Source organism: Cottoperca gobio, chromosome 9 (assembly GCF_900634415.1).
Source record: "Cottoperca gobio chromosome 9, fCotGob3.1, whole genome shotgun sequence".
In the NCBI taxonomy this organism is placed as follows: domain Eukaryota; kingdom Metazoa; phylum Chordata; class Actinopteri; order Perciformes; family Bovichtidae; genus Cottoperca; species Cottoperca gobio.
The window spans coordinates 13058347-13086311 of NC_041363.1; the positions used below are offsets into that span (position 1 = coordinate 13058347).

The following is a 27965-nucleotide window of genomic DNA, read 5'->3' on the forward strand; positions in this document are numbered from 1 at the left end:
TTCACCGACAACCCCTCTGACAGTTGGGACCAGTGCCGTTGCTGGTTGGGGCTGGTCTCATCACAACATCATCAGGGCGTTTCAGGCAACACTTAGACACACAGCAGCGGGCCCCCTTATCTTGGAATTGGTTCACCCTGAATGGGACAGCAGTTCCTTTCCATACAGGTTCGTAATATCCTCGTTCTTGTTAGTATTATGCAAGCCTATTGCTTTAGCTAATATCGTCTGTGTGCGCTTTATTGTTAGCATATTCATCCGTTAGCTAGCCTGCTGGCGCAGACAGGCGGCCGTTCGTGAGTGACTAGTCCAGCAGGTGCAGCAGACACCAGCCTCAGCTAGGCTATCTAACAGCATCTTGAAGAACAGCCTTGCCTAGCTGTTTATCTTGCTAACAATAGCCTAATGACAGTGAATAACCCACACCAGATACTGTTAGAGCATCGTTGCCCACATGTCCCTGTGGGCTGGTGTTATGACGCTAGATTATCATCATTATCATTGTCTAAATGGATTTTGGATTTTGACTTGTGAAAGGAGGCAACCCTGTGGTGTTATTGTGGCCGGGTCCACCATCTGGCCTATGTAAACTAGCCTCCACAACATGTCAGTTTTACAATTGGTTTAGACAACATGATAACATGTTATAACACCATCCCGAAGGGACAGACAGATTATCCATATGGTCTGATTTAGCTGCTCCCCCTCAGCCCCTAAAATCCTCAAGGGTGTTCATCCGGTTGTTCCTGTAGTAAGAAAGGCTGCTGGGCTTTTAAAGTCTGACTCTGCAAGCTTTGGAATGACCTAAATGAGTTAATCTTTTTTTTTTGTATTGGTAAAACATTTTTTAACTGTATCTATCACCAGTGATGTCGAATGATATCTTTAAAATTGTACAGCAGCATTGTTTATGATGCTTCTGTATTCACTGTCTGACCTAATCTAATCTAGGACTCTTTGGAGACCTGTGAAAATGCAATTCGCTGAACTGTTGCTGTAGTCATTTTCTGGACTTTCTTGCTGAATCATGCTGTTGTTTTTTTTGTTTTGTTTTTTAAATATGTTTTGTCATTTGATGTAATGCAGCTGAATGCTAGTATGGCTTTTTTCAAACCTTGTGTTCAAATTACCTTGTCGACTACAGGTCTTTTGTCTCCAGACATTTGAGATCTGCAGCATGTAGGGCAGCCTTTTGTTTTGTGTAAATCAGTCAGGACGTTCAGTGTGTCTGATAGTAAAAGTCTGTCCTGGTATTGTTAATATGAGCCATCATTCTGCAGCTGTAGGTTGTCCCAGTACACCCTGGACAGGTCACTAGTTTATTACAGGGCTAACACATGAGGACATATCAATACATTCATAGCTATAGGGAGTTGAGGTTGATCATTGTCCGACTTTTGCATACTTGCAGGGGCCGACTACAGTCTGAGGTTACAACACAGGGAATCGCTTTAGGCACACAGGGTTTATTATGCTAATTTTTATAATTGTACAGCATGTTTATGCTTGTCCTTTTCCACTTTTCTTTCTCTTGCAGATGACATGAAATGTTGAAGTAGTGAAAATGAACAAACCCAAAATGGCCACAGAGAAAGGGTGAGTTGCTTTGCTATTTGAAGACAAACTAATTAGTTTGCACACACAAACACACATTCAGGCTGTGATATGTAGTATGGTTGTGTTTCTGTGTGAAGCTGCTCTGTCACAACCATCTGTTCACGCATTCTCTCTTTCTCTCTACTTCTCTCTCACTGAGTGCTTACCTTTACTCTCCCTGATATGATCCTGCTATTGTACTATTTTCTGCACCCGTGTTTGTCCCTGCTGTCTGTCTCTAAAAGAAAGTTTGCTTGTGCAACATAGCAGATAATTAGTTGGCCTTGCTTGAACCTTCCATGTGTGTTTGTCATCATGACTTAAAATAACATTCATTCAACTCATCATTAATGCAGCGGAAGTTACCTTGTAATATACCTTTCAGTGTATTTGTCCTGATCAAGTTTAATTTTCTAACTTTATCTGTATTCATTTTTGTGACTTGCAGTGGAGTGTGTTATTTAGACTGTACTTCAACCTTTGGTATGTTTTCCTTTGATCACTTTTTTTCATCATTCTTTCCATTTTTTTCTGTTTACACACACACACACACACACACACACACACACACACACACACACACACACACACACACACACAGTCTCTCTCAGTCTTTATAAGGACATATGAAAAACTCCGCTCCACAGGGTACAATCACAGAGTTTTGATTCTCTCTCCCATGTTTGCCGTTGCTGTACCAACAACTGACCTCTAACCTTGTGTTTCCAGCTGAGCGCCACTGAGCTAAGATTATAAATGGGTGATGGGTCACTATCCCAGAAATAGTGACGCTCTAGGAGACCGCCTCTACAGTCAACTGTATTGACATGAATGAAAAATAAATCTTAAAGTTGTTATTTAAACATTGCTTGCCAATTTGTGTGTGTGTTTTTAAGCATTTCATTATATAACAGAAAAGGCTATTTTTGTTGGTTATTATTTTGGCTAAGACATATTTGACTCACTGTGGGCATATAAGGGCATTTGCCCATATGAGGGGCTTCATGTTTTTTCTCCAGTGTAACCCGGTGCTAGATAAATTGAAACTGATCCATCATTCTAATCCTTATAATCCTCGACGTGGAGCAGGAAATCGTGACAGATTTTTATTTTAGTACATATTGTGTTAAAGCATCCACTTTGTTTTTAAATTCAGCCACATGACACATTATGTTGTGATGCTTATATTCTCTGCCCTTTCCAGATGGACTTGAATATGCAATTTAAATGTATATATATTTATAAAATGTTTATCCTTTCTCCAAATGCCTATACAGGAATGGTTTTATCAATTAAGTTTACCTGTTACATGTATTCTTCCTAATGGTAAAAGTGTGTGTGTGTGTGTGTGTGTGTGTGTGTGTGTGTGCGTGTGCGTGTGCGTGTGCATGTTTCCAGCGTTCCCAGTAACTCCAGGGTACTGATGCTCCTGAGTCAACTGGAGAGGATGAATGGAGAGACCATGGTGAGGGATGTCGAAACAGCAAGACAGGTCACTGCAAAGATATTTCATCTCATACAGACACAGGGTGAGAGCACACACACACACACACACACACACAATAATTTACAAAACAATGAGTTGAAGTGTAAAGGAATGAGCCATTGTGTTTATTATTACATGTACAATATTCAATAGAAAAAAGGTTAGACATACAGTATCATCTCCCCTCCACACTAACTAGGGCTCAGCGATATGGAGAAAATCACACTATTTTTGATTAAGTACCTCGATATTGTAGGGTTGACCATTGGTGCTTTATTACAAAATGATATTTTTGATAAATAATCATCAGTAATGTGTGTATATAGGCACATAATAGAACAGCTAGAACAGTCTGGTAAATTTAGAAAATGACATAATTTACTGTAATCCAGCCTTTAAAACAAGCAAAGACACACTACTGCAATATTACGATATCAAAAAGCTAAAACGATATCTATTCTCATATCACGATATAGATATAATGTTGTTATATTGTCAAGCCCTACTCCCCCTGGTGCTTACATTACCCACAATGAAACTTGACCGACGGCAGTTCAGTCAGAGGGTTGGGTGTTTTATGCTAGTAGTAGCTAACGCTGACTGACTCACTTAAGGCAATTCATCAGATTTTGAACGGCTCCCTGTGGAGCCACAAATGGCTTTATATATATATATATATAGATATAAAATCTATATATATATTAAATCACATATAGTAGTACTCCCCAACACCTACAAACTGACTTTGATGTGGAAATAGGTTCCCTTTAAAATGTCTTAGCTTCAACCAGACAGGTCGAGTTGATTCATTCATTAAAAATGTGTTCGGTGCAAAATAATGTGTTCAGTGCAGATGCTGTGCAACTGGAGATGGGTTAGTGCACTTGTAGTCAAAGTGTGGATGGATTGATACAGTGTCTTCCGAACTGGCTCTCTGATTACTTCTTTGAAAGGAGAGCAGAGAAGAAGATCTGACGGCAGAAGAAGAAGGCATTGTGCCGTGTCGCTGTGTAGAACAGACTGAAACATGAGTTCAACACGGAGCCTCTTCCACTCCAAGAAGATGAGATGAATAGAAATCTCTGGTGCAAGCATCATTGCTCCAGTGCTTTAACAATTAGTTGATTAATGTAAAACTGACAAAAAGATAGTTTTGATACTTGCTATACGTGATTTATCAAGCAAAAATGACAAACATTCAGATGTGAGGATGGCTTTACATCATTGTACATGTAATATATTTTGGACTGTTCGTCTTGGGTTGTGCTTTTTTTTTACTACTTTAGGACATTATAACAATTATATAATATATTATATTATATAGCAAACGAATAATCAGTTAATTGAAAAAAATCATAATTTTTGACAGATTAATATATTATAAAAATAGTTGGTACTTGCAGATAATACTTAAGAAAATATATAGAAAGGTTTACCACAACACTAGAGATTTGAACTGTTTACTGTTTCCCAATGCGAATGCTAATTTACAAACAAAACACTAGAAGGTCAGGAGTTCAATACCAGGCTGCCACCATGAGCAAGGTACTTAACTCTGAGTTGCTCCAGGGGACTGTCCCTGTACTTAGTTCGATGTAAGTCGCTCTGGATAAGAGCGTCTGCTAAATGACCTGTAATGTAATGTAATAGCTCTTAAATGAACTTTGCCCCAGAGCTAGTAGTTTTCAGTTAGTGGCATTTTCATTCTTAAGTTTTTGAACGAGGACAACTTGTAATCACTTGAGTAAAATGTAGCCTATGTGTAAAGGTGAATACTTCTGCTGAATGTTCCTCTCTCATCTACGGTTAGGCTGTCTGTCCCACCCTGCCTGCAGCCTCAACTTGAAATGTGTATAAGCGTGACGTAGGTTAGGGGGAAGGGGGGTCTGTGACCCTGTTCACAGTAACTATACACCCCGAGACCGGCTTTGCTGTACTCTTGTCTCATGTTCAGAATTTTTAGACCTTTTGGAGGCAAGAGGTCAAGAGATACCAAGAGAAATAAAAAGGGAGAAGGTAAAGCCAAGCGTTGTGTGGGGTAGCCATAAACTCATACATCTGATGAAAAGATCACTTACAAAAAATACATATATTTACATTTCTCAACAGACAATGTTCTGGTTTGGTTTATTAGAGAATGATTTTAGTCTTAGCGGCAGCAGTTCTCTGTTGTCTCTCTCATTTGCTGTCAGAAATTCAGTGGCTGTTTTTATGTGCAAGAATGGCAGCTCTCCCGTGAGGAGGGGTATCCTATACTGTTGTCAGTTTCCTATAGGAGCAGTTGGTGGTTTAGTTTCTGGTAGCGTGCAAGGGGAGGTTCTGATAACTAAGTTCATAGTGTCCTCTCCCTGAGCTCAGCGTGTTGGCACCATAGGTCACATTTGGAGGATTGACAGTGGAGCAGTTTACTTCTAGCCTTAGAGGGAGAGAGAAATACGAAATATGTCTTTACTTTTCATATAGACTATCAAACTAAGGCGTTTAGATTCACAGTAGACACAATCTTTGGGACTCCAGAGGCAGTGCACTTGGGATTTTGGAAAATAGGACATATTTTCACCCAAAGCTTTAGCGAAGACCTTTTGTTATGAAATGGAGTACCACTACACCAGGAGATATTGTCAGTCTGAGGTCTCCCCAGACCCACCAGGTAAGATCCAGATCCAGATCACATTCAACATTATCTATGATGGCATTTGTGTTCAAATATTTCACTTTACTCTGTTTATGTGCAGTACTCTACAATCACCGGTAAAGACATATATGACGGGTATTTAGTTAAATAAAGGGCAACATTTACAGGTTATGTGCGTGCATGTGTGCGTGCGTTGCTCAGATATGCACATAGTTGTGCAAGTGTGGAAAGTGAGTTTATCATCAGTCATGAAAGCTGCATGCTCGACATCATTGCCATATTCACCTGTTGCGTGTGATGCCAGAGACTTGAACCCCTCACGAGTCTTAAATCTTCACCAGGGTTTAGTTGGACCAAATCAAAGTTGGTGATTGCTGGGAAAAGTTTTGATGAATATTATTTTGTCTCTGATGAGTTTGAATAAATGTAACGTGAGGATCAGCAAGGTAAAACTGCTGTTGCTTTCAATGTAGTCTGGTGGCTTTGAGGAGAGATTCTGTCAGTACTGTTTGTGTTTGGAGAGTTTGCAGTACAGGATCACTCACTGAGGACTCTCCAAAGAGGTCTTGAATCTGACAGCTCCTGAATTACATGGCAGGTGCAGGGCACGATTGAAGAGGTGGAGAAAGAGAGAAAGAAAAAAGAGTAGAAGTTGCAGAAACACCATTTATTTCCACATGCTGTTGAGTGGGGTAGTTTCTAAGAGGATAAAGATAAAGCTCATGTGTGCAGAAGCTAATATTTGACACAATGTCAAAGACAAAGTATCTATTTATTGTGTAATGCAGCAGTAACCCAGGACAGTGGTCTTCACATGTTCCAAGATAATCCCCTGTGACATTGTGACTTTGTGTCTTTAATGGCCGACCCAACATTTACGGCACGACTTCCCGTGCTTGGAATAACAGCTCTCACGTTGCTTGTGTGAGAAGCCCCTCAGTTGTTTTGCACAAATGCAGTACTGTTTATCTTCACATTTCTGATCCTTTTTATTTTGTTGTGTGTTGCAGAGAAGAGCGGAAAAGAGGTGATGTCCAAAGGCTCCAGTGGCATGGAGGTCATCCTGGCTTCACTGGAGGTCAGCTCACTCATCAACACAACTGTGCATTGACACCACCAAGTTTACTCTGTAGTTTTTACTTCTGTGGTTTCCTATAAATGTGACCATCGAAGACTTAGCATTCTTTGTGCTAAGCTAAGCTAACATTTCCCAGAAAAGGCAAAGTACTTCTTTAAGAAGACGTATTTCCCTCCCTTTGAGACATCCTTCTTAACCCTAATAGACAACAACGATGTAAGCTTTGCCAGAATAAGCTCACTGTTTAAAACATTGCATGCAGAGACATAAGAAATGCATCCACGTCTTTGTATAACCAGCTGTGGGAAACCCTGCTGCAGATGTCACATCGATGCATTGTTTAATTTGAGATAAGACTGCACACTTAGGAGAGAGAACATCAAGTAAACTAATGTATGAAGACCCACGGTAATTGCACACATTTCTATCGTTCACTATATACATCTGTATGTTGTTTGACAAGTGTACTGTGTGTGGCTCCAACAGAACACCAGGGATGTCCAGACCACTCTTAACATTTTGTACATTCTTAGTGAGCTGCTGACTGTGGGTGAGTAGAGTTTTCTCTTTTTTTCCCCACATAATTAATGAGCATTTTATGCCCTGAATCTTTAGAGCTGATGACAACATTTACTTCCTTGTTAGATCATAACTTAGAGGGCAATTTAACTGTCCCTTCCAATTTAATTTTCATGACTGAGAAGTAGCAAACATGTTTCAAAAAGCATAAACAATTCATTGTGCTCCTCTAATAAATGGTAAAGTGGTAGTAAATGTAGCTGTGATCAATAATGTTTTAAGGTTTGTGCTCTCCAGGATTTCATATTTCCATCATGAATGATGTTTTATCACAACTAATGCTGTTTGTTGTCTGTCTTTAGGTAGAGGCCGCAGGGTGGGAGTATTTGTGTCTAAAGGAGGAACAGGAATACTATTCCAGATTCTGATCACTGCCAGTAAAGAGCTGCCTCCCAGTGAAGAACTCATGCTGCAGCTTCACTCACTGCTTGCCAAGGTTGGCCCAAAAGGTAGACCTACTCTGCCAGTTTAACAAGAGCAAACACGCAGCACACCCATATAAATATCAGGGTGGCAACTAAAGTTTGTTTTCATTGATATTTGGCTGAGTTTGCTTTTGTCTCTGTTCTCCTGATTTGACTTTGTTTTTGTCCACATTTTCATGTCCCTTATGTCAGCAAAGGTCTAATAAATATGTTGAGAGCATTTCCTTCCTCATTAAACATTTTAAAAATATTTTAAATGCATTGATTACATCTGTGCTGGCAGTTGTTCTTCTTCACTGCCTTCGCGGGCAAATTGCTACATTTCCTGGCATAGAATAGCGTGAAAATATATTGTGTGTGTGTGTGTGTGTGTGTGTGTGTGTGTGTGCGTGTGTGTGTGTGTGTGTGTGTGTGTGTGTATAAAAACTCTACAGGGCGCTCTTAAGACTGCTTTGTCATTTAGTGTTTTACAGGAAACAAGAGAGACAAAAACACTGAAAATCTAGTGATGTATTCTCTGCATGATCGTGTGTGTTCAGACAGAAAGTTTGGAGTGAAGGCGCGTTTGAGCGGAGCGCTGAACGTCACGGTCAATTTAACGAAACAGAACCTACAGAATACCAAGCTGCTGCTGCCCTGCCTGCAGGTTCTCAGGGTTTACTCCACCAACTGTAAGTCGTTTTAAACTTTACACTTGTCGTTACCATTCTCTCTTGAGGTTCAAGCTGATTCCTACTTTTGCCTGGTATTTAATTTATGTTTTTGTTTTGGTAAAGCGGTGAATGCTATTTCTTTGGGCAAGAACGGAGTGGTGGAGCTCATGTTCAAGATTGTGGCGCCGTACAGCAAGAAGAACACCAGCCTGCTTAAGTAAGCCGTCAGTTGTGTTAATGAGCATGCATTAATGCTGGGCTATAACAAACTAGTGCCATCCACAGGCTGCATCTCCTTTTCCTCCTTCATACAGAGATTTAAAAACTTTTAATCTGACATTATAATGTGTTCAGCAGACCATGTAACCCATTTGCCTTGTTTCTAAATCAACAGGGTAGCTCTGGACGCACTGGGAGCACTGCTCAAATCCAGTGAGTAATTTGCTTTGTAGCATTGCCTTTTGACTCTTCAGTAGTGTAGTGATCCTCAATTAGTACTGTAATCCAAGCGGTATTCTGCCTCTCTTACCTCCATCATCATTAACCCTTTGCCTGTGCTTTACTGAATCTCTGTTCCCTCCATTTGAAGTTATCTAACCCCCAACGTACCCTCTTTTTACTTCTCCCTCGCTTCTCTCCATCTCATCCCACATTCGTAAAGTGCAAATTATCACTGCTTTCTTGTCTCGCTCTTGCAGAGACGAATGCGCGCCGTGCAGTGGATGGTGGACACGTGTCTGTCTTGCTGGCTCTCTACCAGGACTGGCATCGCAATGACACACGCCATCGCCACATGCTGATTCGCAAAGGTCTGCTGGTCTGCCTCAGGAACATCACCAACATCAAGCTCGGCAGGAAAGCATTCATAGACGCTGACGGCATGAGGATCCTCTACAACTCCTCCACTGTGAGTGAGAATGTGACATACGCATGGCAAACAATTACAGCATGCAACACATATGCACTGCACACATGCTTACACTCCTTCTCGCCTACTCTCTACTTTCTGTGTGGTTTTATTTCAAGGACTGTCTCCCGGTAAGGACTCTGGATCCACTTGTCAACACTTCAAGTCTCATCATGAGGAAGTGTTTTCCTAAGAACCGTCTGCCTCTGCCCACCATCAAATCGGCTTTCCACTACCAGCTGCCACACGTACCTGCTGTAGGGCCTGTAGCTCAGCTGTACAGCCAGCCACCTGGGGGTGAGAACACACACACACAGACACAGACACAGACACACACACACTACACTAGAGAGTGCCACAGCACAGTGTATGCACACACCTTCTATGATGATTTTGCAGTACAGACAGACACATAGACCTTTTTATCGCAGTCATCTCTCCTAGATTCAGTCCTGCATAATAAATGACACAAACAGAAATGATGCTAACACCCGTGGACCGCACAAATGGTTAATGGCAACACTGCTGCACACAATGTGCCTTACAGGAAGAAAGATTCTTCAGCTCTGCGACAGGCCCTTAAAGAAGGGTAAGACGTACGTAAGAAACAACTCCATCCTCAGAAATCATAGACTCACTCACTGCTGCTTTCTCATTCACCTCGCATCATAACTTCACTAAACTAACACATGATGTGTTAGTTATAAACATGTAATAAAGATTATTAGTGCTTGCTTGCTCACTAGTAGACTTATTTACTTGCACTGTACTCAACTAATTCGCTTCCTTGTTGCGTCCACAGGCTGTCTGATGAAATATTTGAGCCTCATGCCTCTTCCCTTAATCTGATCTAAAATAAAACATGGCCGATCACAAAAAAAACTGCAAAATCCATAAAAGTAATGATATACACCACCATTTTTGACAGCTCTAATTGGCTAAAGAAACCCAGTAATTGCCTCAGCCTTAGCTCAAAGTTGTGTTTACTCCTCTATATTGCCAAAAACATGTCAGTGATGTCAGTAACCCAACCATGGAGAACAGTGTAACATAACAAGCTACTGCTATTACATACACTTGTCAATGAGATCATCAGCTCAATGCATCTGTCCTCTAAATCTCTCACTCATCTCTGAACCATGGCTGCACACATCTTTTCGTTAACATTTTCTCATAAACTCAGTGACCAAAACCAGTTTGAGTTTTCCTGTCTGGTTATCTGCCAGCCGTACACACACTTTCAAAAATAATGAACTCCCAGCTTGGGCAAAAGAAAGGAAAATATTTGTTTTAAGGACAGTCAACTAACCTGTGTACGTGTTTGTGTGCGTGTGCGTGTGTGTGTGCGTGTGCGCGTGCGTGCGTGTACCCAGTGGATGATGTGGTGGATGAAAGTGACGATAACGAGGAGACAGACTTGGACACAGAGAACGATACGGAGAATGAAGAGGACGAGAAGGATCAGCATACTGCGGTACAATTCAGCACTCGCATGCACACACAATATTTCACACGGCAGCATTACGTGTTACACTTAGTGTTCAAAATGTTAAACATATTTTCTACACAGTGGTGTAGAGACAGTGCAGAGTTTAGACCTAAGTCTTTTAAATCTTTAACACTTTTGCATCAGGATTGAACTTCACAAAGGGTTGTCATGTATAATATAATCAGACCTAATTGGCCGACGGATGATAATTCATAGGCCTTTTATTTAAAAACCATGAATAATAACATTATCATACTGTGATATTTGGGACTTTTAAATGATATGATACTGAATTGTGAGTTTTCACTGACATAGCTCAACATTTCCAGCAGAGGGCAGTCATAACTCACCAGACAGTGCCCAACACTCTCATATAACATGCCGACCATATCTGATATGTATTTACAACTACTGATTCAGTCAACAAAATAAGTGTTAAGTTGTTGTGTTACTTTTCTTATTAGCTGTAGTCCCCCCCCCCCCCCCACCACCACATGTTTTCTCCATCTCATATTCCTCAAATAGCAACAGACTTGAACAATAACCCAAACACATTCAGATAGCACACTATCTGAATGTGTTTTACATTGAGATGTGTGTTTGCTCCATTTTAATCAGAATGATGACATAGAGACGGACCTAAACAAGCTACATCCCAAAAAGAACCCTGGCCGTCCGTTTGAGGAGTTGAGGGTCTATGAGAGGTTCTTCTTGGAGCTTTCTGAAGACTTCCAGGTCAGTCATGTGTACCCTTGATGACAAGATTTCATGGTGAAAAAAATGACCTAAACCAACATGAATTATAGCTGAATTGGTATATTAATAAGTAAGTATGTGACAGTGTACTCTTAAATGTTGATCTTATTCGCTCAATGCCAGCACTCTTGTGCACTCTTCAACATGGTCACATATCTGTTCAAGACTTCTATGTATCTTGGCTCTTATTTGGTTTTTCTTTCATTTTGTGTTTTCTTTTCCTTTTTAATTTCTATGATCATTTTTGGCTGATGTTGTAAAGCGCTTTACAATGTCATAATGTAACGTAATAAAAAGCACTTTGAGTGGTCGCTAAGATTAGAAAAGTGCCCTATAAATGCAGTTATTATTTTCTTTATTTAACAACTTTTAATAATACTTTTAATTATCATTTCCACCACTTTTTCTCTGTTTGGTTAATAACTTACAATGTGTGTTGCTCCTGGATATTTTTCTTTATTGATTTGAATGACTTTTGTCTGCGATGTTAAAACCTATTTTGCACACCTGCCAATCATTGTTAATTACTACAACAACCTAAAGTTTAAGCCTTTGGCCCTTTGCATATTTTATGAGTCTGGCGAAGCGCTGAGCATTTCTCTTGTTGCTTCTGTCAGTGTTAATAAAAGGTCTTCGGTTACATCTTTACGGTTTTAGTGTGAGGTCTCTACCACAAACATTTGTTGTCAGTTTTGTTTCTGATCGATATTTCTTATTCCGACAGGGTTATAACTTCGAATCCTCAAAGAGTGCCTCTACCACATCCTCATCATCATCAGCCTCAACTCGATCCACTCGGCCAATCATCGTGCCCACAGCTCAAGCCCTGTCCCCAAAGCACGGCCCCATATCGAGCTCTCAGTGGGGCTGCAACACCCTGCCGTCTCCTTCAGCTCCCGCTCCTGCTCCCCCTGCTCCTCTAACACCTCTAGAACTGGACACCATCCATCTCACCAAGGACCAAGACAAAAAAGAGGAGGCTCACATTCCTTCTCCCGACACACGTACAACATTGCCCTCCCTCGCCAGGCCTTTGTCTCAAGGGCAGATGATAGAACAGGGCCTAGCACATGTGTTGGAGTGTGTCTCTCTAGAAGAGGAGGGGGCTCTGAACACAGGAGAAGAAGGAGGAAGGGGAATCAAACAAGAAGGATCCCCAGTCAATGCCACAAGACACATACAGTCTCCTCTGCTTTTGGGTGGTATCTCTACACGTCGTGTGGGAGGAGGAGGCAGTAACTGGGGTTCAGATTGCGGCTCAGAGGGAGCCGAGGATGAGGGAGGGGAAGGAGCCGTTCTGGAGGTGCCAGACACGGCGCTGCTCCTCCCGCTGCACGACCCCGACCTTTACGTGGAGAAGGTGAAGGGAACACACTCCGTACCCCAGTACGCTGAAGTGGCTTACCCAGACTACTTTGGCCATGTAGCCCCAACATTTAGAGAACCCCTTCAGGAGAGAGTTTATGGTGTACAGAGGTGATACATTTTTCTGAAAAGTGTGATTTCATTTAACATATAAACTGAAAAAGGAATAAAGATTATAAAAACTAAGCTGTGTATATATAGAAACCATACAATTAAGAGAATAAAACAGAAAACATTTGATTTATTACAGTGTACTATTGTGTTTTCCATGCCAGAAAGAGTTACCAGATTAAGCAAATATTTTGCATTTAGAATATTTTTAAACGTTTTTAAATCTTTGGCTTATAGTACAGATGTAAGCATGAACTTGTGGGGCTCCACACAGACCTTTTAGAGCCTCAGTAATAGTGATGTTTTAGTCATACGTTTTCCAAGGACAAGTTGTGAGTCAAAGATCCATCCTCAATATGCAAAACGTTAAAGGCAATCATGTGGCTACCTTCTGGGGTTCTGCAGGGCAGTCCAAATGGGATTTTCAGTCTAAATGTGAGCTACAGATCACTGTTTTTACTTTGCTGTGTCTGTAAGGTCGTGGTAGTGGCTAAAGGCATTTCTTACAGTTTATTGCATTCATCCTCATTAATAAAGAGTATTTTTTAATTGAAAGCATATTTGTCCATCCATTGTGTTAATCATGAGTTTGTTTATGGGTCTAATCCTGCAGGTCTAAAATATTCCAGGACATCGAGAGGTTGATTCATCCCAATGATATCGTGGATAAAGTAGTTTACGACCTGGACATTCCTAGGTGAGTTCCTCTTACCGAGTCTGATAACATAAAGCATTACATCATTTACAGACTACATAAAACTACAATTATGACCAAAGCTACAGTTTGTCCTTTTTCTGATGATGTTGAGATCTGTGACATTCACAAAGCAGATTAGCTCGATCTATGATCCACATTTTATGTTTCAGCTGTCCTGTGATTGAAGACGATGGGGAATCACTGAAGTTCAACTCTCAGTTCGAGTCTGGCAACCTCAGGAAGGCAGTTCAAGTTAGGAAGTAAGTATTTATTGTCACATCAGTTGCATGGTTATGGTTGATGGTGTTTGGGTTCACATTTACATTTTGTGTTGTGGTGTTTCTCCAGATATGAGTACGACCTCGTGCTGAATTCAGACATCAACAGTAATCACTACCACCAGTGGTTCTACTTTGAGGTGAGCGGCATGCGTGTTGGAGCCCCCTACCGCTTCAACATCATCAACTCTGAGAAGTCAAACAGCCAGTTCAACTACGGTGAGAGGCACAACATCATGTGACACACCGTTTCAGTTTGTCAATATCCGTCTGACCGACAGAAGATTAGTATATCTTCTAAAATATTACATTCAATTAGACTGTATTGAACTTAAAAGCCCTTTGAGCTACCGTTAGTCTATATGAAGTCGTTGTGTGTGTGTGTGTGTGTGTGTGTGTGTGTGTGTGTGTGTGTGTGTGTGTGTGTGTGTGTGTGTGTGTGTGTGTGTGTGTGTGTGTGTGTGTGTGTGTGTGTGTGTGTGTGTGTGTGTGTGTGTGCAGGCATGCAGGTGCTGATGTACTCTGTGCAGGAGGCGATCAGTGGCAAGCCTCGCTGGGTCAGAACAGGAACAGACATCTGTTACTACAAGTAGGTGCACTCAGACAGGGAGAGAGGGGAAAGGAACAAACTACCTTTTTAGTAATTGTTACAGGGGGTAAGAGCACAGTTTTCATGCAGCATACCAATTCCCCATAATGCAGCTAGTGTGCTGTGGTTCATTAATTACCTTTTATATTTATACATTTTATATACAGTAGCTATAAAGCACTCTTGACTTCTTAATAGCTTGCTGCACTGACACAGTTATTATGAGTTATTATAGTATGTAAAGCATCCTTTAGAAGGAAACCCTTTCTTTACAAATTGCACCACATATTTAGAAAGTAGTGCATGTATAATGTTACATACACTCTGTGGCCATTTCATGAAATACAATTTTACTGCCATAAATTATTTTAATGATGCCTATAATGTTCAGTTTTAGGGCTTTTGGGTTTAGTTATAGTTTTTAGACATTGTCATAGAGGTGTTAATAACATGTTTTGGTGCATAACAATAAACATAGTAAGAGAAAATAAAAATAAAAGCAAGTACTGCCACATAAATATAGAATAGAATAATGTACAATAAAGATACTTAAAATACTATAAAAAGTATGTAGAATATATCTTGTTTTAAATGAAAAAGTTGTGCAGGAATGTGCACAATATTGACGCAGTATGAAGATGTGCAATGTACAGAGATAATACTGCAACATTATAAACTAGGTAGAAGCTCATGATATGTTCTTCGTCCTCCACAGGAATCACTTTGCGAGGAGCTCCATTGCAGCCGGTGGTCAGAAAGGAAAGTCCTATTACACAATGACCTTCAGCACAAGCTTCAGCCACAAGGATGATGTCTGCTACTTCGCCTATCATTACCCTTATACCTACTCCACTCTAAAGGTACTATTAATACCACTGTCTGCTGTAATCTAGAGAGCTTTAGCATTTATACTTCTACTAACTCTTGTATCCTCCTCTTGATCATATTCTCTAGTATAAATGGTTTTGCGCTTTACAAAAATGTCAAATTTAATCATACACTTGTACATTAATTATTACTGCTAAACCTCTCAAATCCCCCAGCGTAACCCCAGATGCACCCGCCTCTTGATGGGCTCCACTGTTTTGTTTCCTTTGTTGTATCACTTGTATGTCCTTCAAATGTGAGCTCAGATAACTACTGTGCACTCATTATGTTAATAGTTATGTGTTTATAATTGCATTTTGTCTCCCTTTTTATATAGAGTGACTATTAAGAAATGCTTATAATAAAACAAATAAAAAAAACAAGAGAAGAAGCCCAATCTGAATCACTTAATCACAACAATAAAACAACAGTAACATGTTAAGATCTGGAGGGATGGGGGACTTAAATGGAAGTTGTCGTTAATCATTTTAGTGAAATGTAAAAACTGTCATTCTGTCATTGTGTCCTCAGATGCACCTGTCCAAACTGGAGGCTTTGAGGACCCCTCAGATCTACCTGAGACAGGACGTCTTGTGTGAAACTCTGGGGGGAAACAGCTGTCCCCTTCTCACCATCACTGCCATGCCGGAGTCCAACTCCAATGATTACATCTGTCAATTTAGTAAGTAAATCACTGTACGTAGGTCTGCGTGCATGCGTCTTTGTTATTCTGAAATATGGACACTTGAATACTCGATGGGCAGACTGTTACTACTGTATGATATATTTGTATTGTTTGTACCCAGAACTTCCATCCTGAGTATTGATAGTGAATGGATTATCCTGGTGAAATAAAGTGTTGGATGATAAAACAAAAGACATCAAAAATGCCCCAGAAATCATTGATTTATCCTGAACAAATGTTTAATGTGCAACAAAATCGTGATCACATCGGTACGCCAACTGACATGGGGGTCAAACATGTATATTTGTCAAATGTCCTGGTAACAGTTGGCAGCTTGAAACCATTATTAATAGGCCATAATATCTAAACAGTTAATGTCTGTTGTCTTGTCAGCTTCAACAAACCCTACTGACTCATCTAATCTAGTCATGCTTGGCTCCTGAATAGTTCTCCAAAATGTCCTCTAAGAAATTCACTAATAAGTGACAAATGTTCCTTTCTAATGGTTAATTAATTTAAAAACTAATCCTTGTAAGAACCTTTTACTATATTACTATATAACTACACTAGAACACCAGGGCATGCCAGTGCTTCCCATATAGGTTTTCCGTCCACTGTAGTTTATTGACGCTATTTCTCAGCTGTGAAAACCTTATATTGAAGAATCTGTTCATTTTTTTCTCATACCTCTGTTTGCGTTTGTGCTGTGCTGTCCCTCTTTCTCCCCCCTTCAGGGAATCGTCCATTGATCTTCCTGTCGGCCAGAGTGCATCCTGGAGAGACCAACGCCAGCTGGGTAATGAAGGGCACGCTGGAGTTCCTGATGGGCACCAGCCCACTGGCAGCCAGCCTGAGAGAGTCCTACATCTTCAAGATAGTCCCCATGCTCAACCCTGATGGAGTTGTGAACGGAAAGTGAGTAAAAAGAGCTTTCAAGTATACACACATACGTCTGCCGAACCGGGGCCTGCGCATTGGTCACAGCTTTATTTATATACGCACACACAAACTCTTGTCCTGAAGGATTCTCCAGCTGTTGCTCTTTTCTCCTCCACTTGTATCCTTCCCCTCTTCTGCCGTCTCCTCTCTGCTGTAGTCACCGTTGTTCTCTGAGTGGAGAGGATTTGAATCGCCAGTGGCAGAATCCCAATCCTGAGCTTCACCCCACCATCTACCACACTAAGAGCCTGCTGCAGTACCTTGCACACACACAAAGGGCACCACTGGTATGACTTCTAATTAACTGGACTTAATTCACTTTGGGGGCATTTTGTGCTTTGCTGCATCATCTTTCATTTGAGAAGTATAAAGAACTTCTCTTAACGTCTTATTAATGTGAGAGCCACTTCTCCTGTTCAGCTGCCCACTCTGTTTGGCTGCATGTCCACTAAGCTTCACATCAATAAATCACTACATTAAGACATTAATGCAGTTACCATAAACAACAGCCGTCATTGGCCTCTGCACTACATTGTGTGTCAGCAGGTTAGATATATTGGGATATTGCTTTATGGGAGATTTGTACAAAGGGATGATGACTTTATAACACGAGGCGAGGTCGCTGTCCTTCCTCTGAAAATAGACCTGAGAAAATGAGCAGCAATATCACAGTTCATTTGATGATGATACAGTAAATAAATTTACGCTATTGTAACTGTTGATTTGTAATTTTGTATTCAATATTTTTACTTAGCTAATTAACACCTTTGTAAAAACAATGGAAGATGAGATTAAGCCAATTTTGGTTCAATGCAATATGCATCTTAATCCTTTCCTCTATTTTCTGTGTGTGTGTGTGTGTGTGTGTTTGTTTGTTTATATGTGTATATGCGCGATCAATGCACAGGTGTTTTGCGACTACCACGGTCATTCCAGGAAGAAGAATGTTTTCATGTACGGCTGCAGTGTGAAGGAGACAGTCTGGCAGTCCAATATCAGTGCTACGTCCAGTGATTTACAGGAGGACCTTGGATACAGGGTAAACACACACACACACACACACACACACACACACACACACACACACACACACACACACACACACACACACACACACACACACACACACACACACAAATGTGCTTCGCCTGTAACATACACAAACACTGATTTAAGGAGTACCACTCCCTCAGTCTTCCTCTCTGTTTCAGATTACTGTTCTCACATCACTGAATAATAATTGCATTGAACTTGCAATAGATTATTTATTAAGTGTTACATTTAGCTATAGAATATGTTAAATTTCGTCTGCTGTATATCTAGTCATTAACATGTGTTTTCAACTCCAGCTCTTATCTGACAAACACGTTCACATTTAGTTTACTTCAGTTGTTTTAGTAATTCACCTTGAGTGTTGCTCTGCAGTGGTGTAGAACGTTTTCTTTTCATTCACCATCAGCTGGTCAGGTCAGGATCAGTATGTTGTTTGTCTCTTCATTTGGGAAGGCAAAAAAAAAAGTTTCTGACTCTGCAGAATGCTAATAAGGACGTCATTGGATGCCAGTGGACATGTCGCTTCAGGCTACTAGCCGTCAATACTGCTGCTTTGTCAAGCAACCGCTCTGTCCATAAGTCAGTCTTTGCTGGACACAGTTATTTGTGCCTACGTAACATTTTAATCATCCGCATCCCAACGCATACAAACCTACACAAAAACACTCAAACTGTTTCTATTTTTGCAGGCACTTCCTAAGATCCTGTCCCAGATCGCCCCGGCCTTCAGCATGGCAAGCTGTAGTTTTGTTGTGGAGCGCTCCAAAGAGTCAACCGCCCGCGTTGTTGTATGGAGAGAGATAGGAGTGCAACGCAGCTACACCATGGAGAGCACGCTCTGTGGTTGTGACCAGGGCAAATATAAGGCAAGCGTGCATTTCATTTTGTTTATAGGGTATGGACAACAGAAAGACAATAACCCTGCAGTTAAATACTCCCTTTGTGCAGCTATGTATACAGTTTATATATATTTATTAAGGATGTTTGTATTATTTGCGTATATGCTAATTAATCCTAATTAATCCACATTTGCTATTTTCCTTTCTGACAAAAGCTTGACAAGAAAGTAACATTATGCAGAGAATTAAATGTTTGGCTAATGTGTCCGGTTTTATTGCATTGTACATGTGTTTTGTTGTGTTCACCCCCCCTGTGAGTGAGAGGGAGGTTCCCCTATTAATCAAACCAAATGACCAGCAGGTGGAGCTGCAGTCCTTGTTTCCACTTTCTCTTTGCCTCGGCTCTGTCCTTTCTCCTCCTTTCTTTTGACCTCTTTACCTCCATTACTTCTCTCTCACTGTCTTTCCACCCCAGCTGATTTCCTTCCTACTGAATTCTGCCAATATCAACATCTTTCATATTCAGAGGCAGTCTAGGGATGCCATTTTGGCACTGATTAGCCCCCCCACTGGTTTGTGTGGAAGTGTTTGTCCAGATGTGCAGGAACTAATGTCTTCTGAATTGGTGAGGAATATCTCTGTGGCCAGGCCAAGTTTAGATGTTCCTAGCTCCGCTCTGGGGAAATGGGAACATGAAAGTTTTTTGGTTGAGTCGGGGTTAAGCTCTGTGTGTGTGTGTCCCCGAGTGAGTATTCATTTACTTGAATGATTGTACAGCACTGAGAAGACTTTGTTAGGGTTGCAGGTGTGAGTGTATATGAATTAGAATGTGTGCTTCCTGCAAATGTAATATATCATCATGTTTCAACATGAAAAGTTTCCACAGCAAGTGCTTTCCAGCATTGAGAATTGGGGCGTTTGAAGATGGACAACGGCTCCGTCCCCAGGCTCCAGAGCAGATATAAAAAACCACAGCAGCCATTTTAAAGTAGAGTTCTGTTGGAACTTTGAAATGATTATTTTTTAAATCTAGCTGTATGTTGGAAGTGTGGATGAACTAACTGCGCAGGTTTTTTCTGTGTTATAGTTCCTCCTGGTGAACATATAAGTATTTATCTAGTCAGTATATGTCTTTGATGTGCATGTTCATGTTCTCTTCAGGGTCTTCAGATCGGCACCAGAGAGCTGGAGGAGATGGGAGCTCAGTTCTGCGTCGCCCTGCTGAGGCTGAAGAGGCTGACGGGGCTCCGCAATCACCAACACCTGCTAGATTTAGAGAGCGATATCATTGGGACACAGTCCAAAGTGGTCAGGTTAGTCAAGTCACACGCACAGTTCATGCAGGTGCACACAGATGCTGTGAGGCTACGCAGAGATACAGAGCGTTCCTTTAAAGTAGGGCTGTCAAAATATCCGATTTTCCCTACACTCTAATTGTGGCCAAAATAATTCACCATAACGATATTATCGCTAGAAAATTAGCAAAGAGATAATGCTCAGTGAAATTAGTCTTTAACTTCATTAATTGTGCGATTTTCCTCCTTTTTTGGCTAATTAACTTCACTTAAATTACGAGTGAAGGATGGGGGAGAGAGAGTCCGTAACCATAACTGTACAAAAGCATACATTTAGTATACGCTAGATTATTGACATGATATCAATATTTCATTCTTTAAATATCACGATTATTGTCAATAGCGGTATATCACCACTACTTTCAAAGTTGGAAACACACACACACACACACACACACACACACACACACACACACACACACACACACTATACACAGTTGAGGCAAGCTAACACTACAGATATCATGAACCAGTTATTTCAAATTACAGAACTTTTTTTTATCTCAGCATTGTAACCTTCCCAAGATTGCTGAGAGGAGAAGTAACTTCTGTTACCAAAGAAAACTCTACCTGGAAAACAGTAAAGTGGTTACAGACTTTTTATCTGCACAAATCCCCCTCCTTACTGCCAGACACGTTCCCCCTCTTGGCACTGATACTCAGCGGTGTGACTGTCACTCCGGTCCTCCTCTGAAGCGCTACTCAAGAAACACATGAAGGCTTGCATTATGCAGGGTTGCTGTGAGCATCATTGAAATTCTATCAATGATCATGTGTGATGAATATAATGAAAACTCTGGAGTGAGAGGGGAATGGGTATGAATAATTGTCAGCAATGTCATTATTTCTCTAAGAGAGTGTTAAACAGCCACACGATCTTTTAAACCATTTACACCTACACAGTGAGGTTTTTCAAGGCCACAGTGAACAGGATGATACCGTGTGGATTAAATGCACATGAAACATGCAAACGAGCACACTGCCTTCTTGCACCGTCGCTCGTAGCTGGAATATATTAGCACAAAGTAGAAAAGAAATATATTAAAGTGATCAGTGTCAGATCATGTCCTCATCCACTTAAGTGCCGGTGCGTTCAGGGGACAGCAGCATTGAAGGTGTTCAACTGTAAGACGAACGCTAATGTCACTAGTCAAACACAATGTATAATATATTCACATTGTTTACACCTCTTGTCACAACGTTATTGCTTTGTAGAAGAATATCGGCAGTGATTCAGTAGAAAGTTCATCTTTATTATTGTCTTTGAGTTTAAAATTGGCCTCTTTCTCTCTTCTCTGTGTTTCCATGATGTGTTGAGATGACTCAAACAAAAAGTAATCTTATTATTATGTCCTCAAAAAAACCCAAAAAAGCCAATTCTTCTCGAGTTTCAACTTCTCCAGTGTTAGGATTTGCTGCTTTTTTTCCTGTTTTATATGATTGCAAATTAAATATCTTTAATCCGTTCATTGTCATATTGTGCTTGGGGAACTTGTCATGGACATTTTCCACTATACAATTAAGCTATTCATTGATTGATTAAATAGTAGATAGATGATTATATATACTTCAAATATATGTTTTATCCGCTTTTATTAAAACTTAATAAATAGAAAAGTGTTGATGTCATAACCCTTCCCTTTGCCAAACAGTGCGCTTCCTAAAATCAGTAAAAGTCAAGAAATACCAGGTTGATAAACCGATGTTAAGTATGATTTTTATTTTTATTTTTAAAGAGAACGTAAGAGTTAAAGATAAATTAGGAAAATTATGTTTTAGCTCTAAAATATTGATCAAAATCTGAACACGGACCCATTGAAAAATGTCGCACTAAAGTTTCTTGAGTCCATATTTTAAGAAATGGCGATGAGCTAGCGTTACCCTCGAACATCCTAACAAATGACCACAGATCTGAAATGTACGTCAAATCAACTCTATTAAAATTCCCTGTTTGGAAATGTGAGGTCCACACAGATTAAATTGTACTTCAGTTCAACACCACACAGATAAATTATTAAACTTGGCCAAACCCAAGCCGTGACCACCAAGGTTATCTTAATTTCTTTTTTTAATGTCAGCATTGTCTCCTCCACAGATTTGTTAAAGCAGTTGGTTTGAAAGAAAGGCTTTAAACTCAAAACCACTTAATGCTCACATCTCTCCATCTCTCTGTGTCTCCCAGTCTCTCTCTCCTACTAACCTACTCTACTCTAATATTGATATATTCATTCATCATTTATGTGTCTGATCATTAAGGGACTCCAAAAGTGTTTTTGTGTGTGTGTGTGTGTGTGTGTGTGTGTGTGTGTGTGTGTGTGTGTGTGTGTGTGTGTGTGTGTGTGTGTGTGTGTGTGTGTGTGTGCGCGCGTGTGTGTGTTTGTATATCCCTTGAGATTGTTTGCTCTCATCCTGGGTTTATGGTTTTATGCGTAGGGCTTGGTATGGTACCACTTACCATTTAATAGGTCAGCACAACAATGATATTGTGGCCTTTGGGAGGCGTCTGCAAATAACTGGGTGTCTCTGAGTGAGTAAATGGGTGCATACGGGTATAAGTGTGTTTCTGTGTGAATGTCAGGAAGACAGAAAGAGATGTACAATGTAAGTGTTTGGAGATGTGGAGGTTTATCCACATGTGAATGAAGGTCATTGTTTTTTTGTTAAACATACATCTGTACATTAAGATGCACTGTATGTAGAGATGGTTGCAGATGGTGGATACAGAAAATGTAAGATGTAAGAAAAGAGAAATTGGGTTTGGAATTTCTATAATGGCCTGTAATGGTTGACTCATCTGTTTTGGACACTATTCTGTCCATCATTACACACACACACTTATTTAATGTACATTTACTGACGCACAATTTCTCTGTCTCTCTCTCGTGCACTCACTCACTGGTGAGCTTGGTGGGAGATCATTGTCTGAGCCCCCCTGATCGACTGTCTCCTTGGGATCACATTTCAGGCCATTAACACCATTAAAAACCCACTAAAGCCACTAAAACCTCAAAGAACCAGCAACCATTTAACCATTAAGACCCACAGGAGGAAAAAAAACAGCCACACTAGTCAGAGGACACTTAGTGTCCAGCTTCTATTTTGTTAAGATTATAGATCTTAATATGTATAATATTGTAGTACATTCAGTGTATGTTGTAGGGAAGGTTATTTTTTTAAACAAAAATACTCGATTAGTCACCAGACAAATTTTGTATCAATTAAGTGTTTTTTAAAGGTTCGATGTGTAAGATATGCCAGAATTTAAACTTAAAATATTAAAACAGTTAACTAACATTATCAACAGAATGTGACGAGGTAACAGTGTTGACATTGTGTCAAAGACGTCTATGTATTTTGGTTGCAGAAAATCTACTAAAATTAGCATGCTAACTGACTAGCGCCGCTCCAGTCTGTAATACCACGTGTTCCTCTAGAGGTGATAGTGAGTCACTGTAGCGCCAGTCTGCCCTCAATACAGGGAGAGAAGTACAGCTGCCTGACTCACATGTAAATATTACAGCCGTGTTCTGTGTTTGAATGTAATCCAATGAAGAAACTATAAAACAAAGTGGCAGAAACGAGACAACCACCAGTCAGTCAGTCAGCAGTTAGCTCGAGTTCACCCACAGTACCAGGGACCTGCAAACTCCCTGTTGCTGGCCTAACACAGGTACACCAGCCCGCTGTGACTGTTAGCACTGGGGCTTGTTCTGGCTGAGCTCAAGTCAAGCTAAATCTTTGGATTTAGTCCAATAAACACACTAACATAACGTTACACGGACTACAGCCCCCGGCTAACATTAGTTCCCAGTAAATGTTTGATTGAATTTTTCTTGCTCAATGAACCCCTTACACAGGAGTAAATGCAAAACACAATATCAATTAGAATACAATAATAGAACTACTAAAACTAAAATATGAACATTAGAGATTGTAAAGACCCAGTTTAGAAGTGAAATTCTGCCCTCTTTGGAGCCGCTATCTCGGAATTACACATTGAACCTTTATCCATAATATTTATCCAAATATACTGGCAACTAATCCTACATTTTGTACGAGTGCCCCGTGCTATGTCTGATTTGTGCTTTCAAGAAATGGGCTTCTCAAAAGTACATTTGCAAGGACCATGAAACCCATTTCAGATTGGTGAAATCAAAGAGCTCTCAGTTGCCTCCAGTGCCTCCGAGTTCAGCTCAGAGGGAAGGACAATGACATGCATGTTATATGCTATACAGTACTATATAATGTAAGTGAAGATAAGGCTTTGTTTTTAAGAAGGGCTATATACATTTGTATCTTTTTATTATATATTTTCTCAATATAATACATGCAGAAATTACAATTTGTATTTTAAAATATCCATAGGTATCAATGGTACAATGTTCCTGCTTTTCTAAAGCCCTGACATGATGTACAGTAGGTGAGGAGCTTTGACTGTGACCGGCTTATTCACATCATTAACTTACAGAGAAAAATTAATGACACTTTTCTTTTTGTTATCCAGCAGCAGCACCACTACCTACGTGATGGAGGAGGACGAGCCGTCCTTTCTGGAGGCAATAGACTACAGCGCAGAGAGCAACGATGAGGACGCAGAGCCGGAAAACGAGCACGCCACCGAAGTCCAAGAGAATCCCGATCACATCGATCAACTGTCAGACTCTGAGAACAATCACAGGGAATAACGCTGAAGTGATTTTCTCCTCTAGAGCTGGCAATTTGAGCATATAACCAGCCAGTGCTTGTATTGTCAGCTGATCTAAAATTAAATATTTCATCGGTGAAATAGTCCAAACTCACACTTCTCATTTTGACTGGTGAATAAATAGCTTAGATTCACACCTGACCCTGTTGTATAGACACTTAATGATGGCACGTAGGCTACATTGAGGTGCTCCTTTCCCAGATGGATCAATTTTGTTGGCCCACTGGAGCCAACTTTGTTGCTCGATGAATGTTCTCACCTTTCACCGTCATACTATAACCTTCATGAACTGTAACCCCTGACCTCAGACACCATATAGCCTCTGAGATTCACTTATAGCTAGCCAGAGCAGCAAACAGCAAGCACCGCCGATCCTTAACTTGAACCCTTGTCCAGTCGCTCATTTCTCACAGCCGATCTCACACTGAAGCTACCTGACGAGGCTGTGTGTCGTGTACTAGAGCCAGTGGCTTCTGTAGGTACTGTTTTTAACCCCCTCTCACTCACCACCGTGTGTTTGGTTAAAACACTCCTGGTGATGGGGGGGAAACTGGATCTCTCTAAATGACCAGCTTAGAGATCCAACCAACCTGCCTTCTCATTTCCCTTTTCCTTCTTTTCTTTAGCCTCACCCTGCACTTTAACTTTTTACTCCTTTTGGTGACACTCCCTTGTGTCCTTCCTCACTTGCCTCCTTCTTCCCTTCCTTTTTTTCTGACAAGCCAAGTTAGTGGTGTCTAAATGGGATGCAGGGATGACCAAACGGCTCTATCTCAGCTTAGCTGCAGGTTAATCTCCGTCATCCCGAGTGTCTCACGTTGCCTCACCTCCTCTCTTTAAAACCCTCCCTCTTCGGCCGCAGTGCACTTGGTCCCATCGCCCATGTGCTGTTTGCCTTGCTTTATCCAAAACTGAAAATATTTATATCACTCAAATGTAGAATGTTCACGTCTTCATCAAGACAAACCTTGTACTATAAAGGAAATGCAGATATAAAACACCACAAACTAACTAAGACAGGTCTGGTTTGAGTTCCTCGGTCACGTACAGCGTTAAAAACATGAAGCTGGAATGTAAGATTTCCACATGCACTAATACTAATAATAATAGACAGTATTATAATGTTAGGCAAAGCAGTAGCGAACAAGACGCATGAGCTGCAGAGAGCAGAAAACACTTTTGCACTTTGGATAAACATTATAGATGCAAAACAAAGAGAAACAAAACTTTACAACATGTCACAGTTTGCTAACCTCAACTTCAGTCACCTCACTAGTTTGAAGTTCTCAGTCCCAGCCGAGCTGGTGGTAACATTGCTGTGATGTTTTAAAAAATTGTACTGGAATTTAGTTTCCTTTTTTTATCCTTTCCTCAATGTATGTACATGTTGTGGATTTGCTGAGGAGAGACTCATGCATAAAAACAGATGGTGCTTTGTATTGAGAGTAAAAAAGTAGTTTGTTTGATTGTTTCTTTATTTGTTCTTGGAGATAAGGTACATTGCTAGCGCATGGCTATTTTCTTGTTTTTATTTTGTAATTTATTAATTATTGTTTTCTGGAATGCAAACTTGTATGTATGTATGTATGTATGTATGTATATGAGGCATTTTGAGTGTATGAGTGCAAATGTATGCGTGTGTGTGTGTGTGTGTGTGTGTGTGTGTGTGTGTGTGTGTGTGTGTGTGTGTGTGTGTGTGTGTGTGTGTGTGTGTGTGTGTGTGTGTGTGTGTGTGTGTGTGTGTGAGAGTGTGTAGGAGTTTTAAGTTATTCCATTATTCAGCTCAGCTAATGCTCTTACAGTGCGTTTCTTCTTTCAATTTGATTATCCCCTCTCCTTCACTCCCCCCAATCCCTTTCTCTCCGTCCCGTTAACCTCTTTCATTCCCTCATTTTCTGTCCTTCCTTTCAGATTTTACTCATGAACAACCTACAAGCCAAGTGAGGTCATTGTTCTGGGCGTATGTGTGTGTATAAAGGATATATGATCTGCAAAAAAATGTCCCTTAGAATTATGTGTGCTGTTATATTTATGTTTGTCCGTAGCCTTTCATGTCGGGCTACTTTTTGTTTTTGTTTTGAGGTAAACAAGTTGATGGTAACACAGAAAATGGGAAGACATGGGAAATAAAATGTGAATATGATAAACTGTCTGCTGTGTTTAATTCTTCTTAAATTCTCACAACATTTGTCCTCATGAGGACCCTTCTCTCAAACTAAGTAGAGTAACTGTAATGGATCCTAACTGAGTTATGGGGAGAGAGCGCTGTGATTGGCAAACCAAAAACATAAACGGAGAAAAATGTTTTTCTTACAATCTGGGTCTTATTTTCATAGTTTTGCTTTCCCCTTTAGTTTCACCCTCATATGTTGGTTTAGATAATTTGTTTAAACTGCTTAAACAATTACTCCTATTTTCAAACCCTGTCCACTCTCATGCTCATGTAAGGCTGTTCGCATTACCCATTTCTCTCCTGTTACCAGGTGAGACAGGGCATATGGTTATGTTTAGATGCAGTATATTTATATTTATTGAAAATATGGGTTTTGCATGCTTAAGAAGGGATTAGTGTTGTAGTGTTACAAATCAGGGACTTTGTCACATTACTTACAATCTATATACTGTATGCGTTCAAAGCACTTGTTTGTCGCTGTAATTGTTCCTCCTGTTTGTACTGATCAAAAAAAGATACCTTCATAAAGCCATTCTCGTGTAAATGATGGGGGACAAAATCAACAATCCTCATTCTGGGTCATTTCTGGTGTTCAACCAAGAGGCTTTAGACATTTGATGCAAAAATCTTACACTATGGGAGATATTCACTGGATTTTAACAACTAAAATTCTAAAGTTCTAAATCCAGATTGAAGAACTCAAAT

The 27965-nt window shown here is 40.4% G+C and overlaps 1 protein-coding gene across 6 annotated transcripts; it reads left to right on the plus strand.

The window, feature by feature from the left end:
* The first annotated feature begins 38 nt into the window (after window positions 1-38).
* On the plus strand, window positions 39-27234 carry agtpbp1 (ATP/GTP binding carboxypeptidase 1). Of its 6 annotated transcripts, none has more exons than XM_029438854.1 (27): window positions 39-168; window positions 1538-1596; window positions 2995-3125; window positions 6728-6795; window positions 7282-7345; window positions 7677-7823; window positions 8339-8470; window positions 8576-8669; window positions 8847-8884; window positions 9151-9359; window positions 9479-9656; window positions 9907-9948; window positions 10733-10833; window positions 11467-11583; window positions 12329-13080; window positions 13694-13777; window positions 13948-14037; window positions 14126-14274; window positions 14557-14644; window positions 15360-15504; window positions 16043-16193; window positions 16931-17111; window positions 17293-17422; window positions 18043-18174; window positions 18878-19054; window positions 20189-20340; window positions 24887-27234. In XM_029438854.1, exons 2-27 carry the CDS (start codon window positions 1565-1567, stop codon window positions 25065-25067), a joined length of 3765 nt encoding a protein of 1254 aa, XP_029294714.1. In that variant the 5' UTR covers window positions 39-168; window positions 1538-1564; the 3' UTR covers window positions 25068-27234. The 6 variants fall into 6 exon arrangements, with proteins under 6 accessions (XP_029294714.1, XP_029294715.1, XP_029294716.1 ...); XM_029438855.1 differs by having other exon boundaries at window positions 24890-27234; XM_029438856.1 differs by lacking the exon at window positions 9907-9948.
* The last annotated feature ends 731 nt before the right edge of the window (window positions 27235-27965 follow it).

Excerpts from the sequence above, each read along its gene's own strand:
- agtpbp1 (XM_029438854.1), top strand. The coding sequence starts at position 1,565 with ATGAACAAACCCAAAATGGCCACAGAGAAAGG. Across the intron at positions 7,824-8,338 it reads TGCCAAGGTTGGCCCAAAAG|ACAGAAAGTTTGGAGTGAAG; the intron begins GTAGACCTACTC and ends GTGTGTGTTCAG. Across the intron at positions 14,038-14,125 it reads AAGGCAGTTCAAGTTAGGAA|ATATGAGTACGACCTCGTGC; the intron begins GTAAGTATTTAT and ends GTGTTTCTCCAG.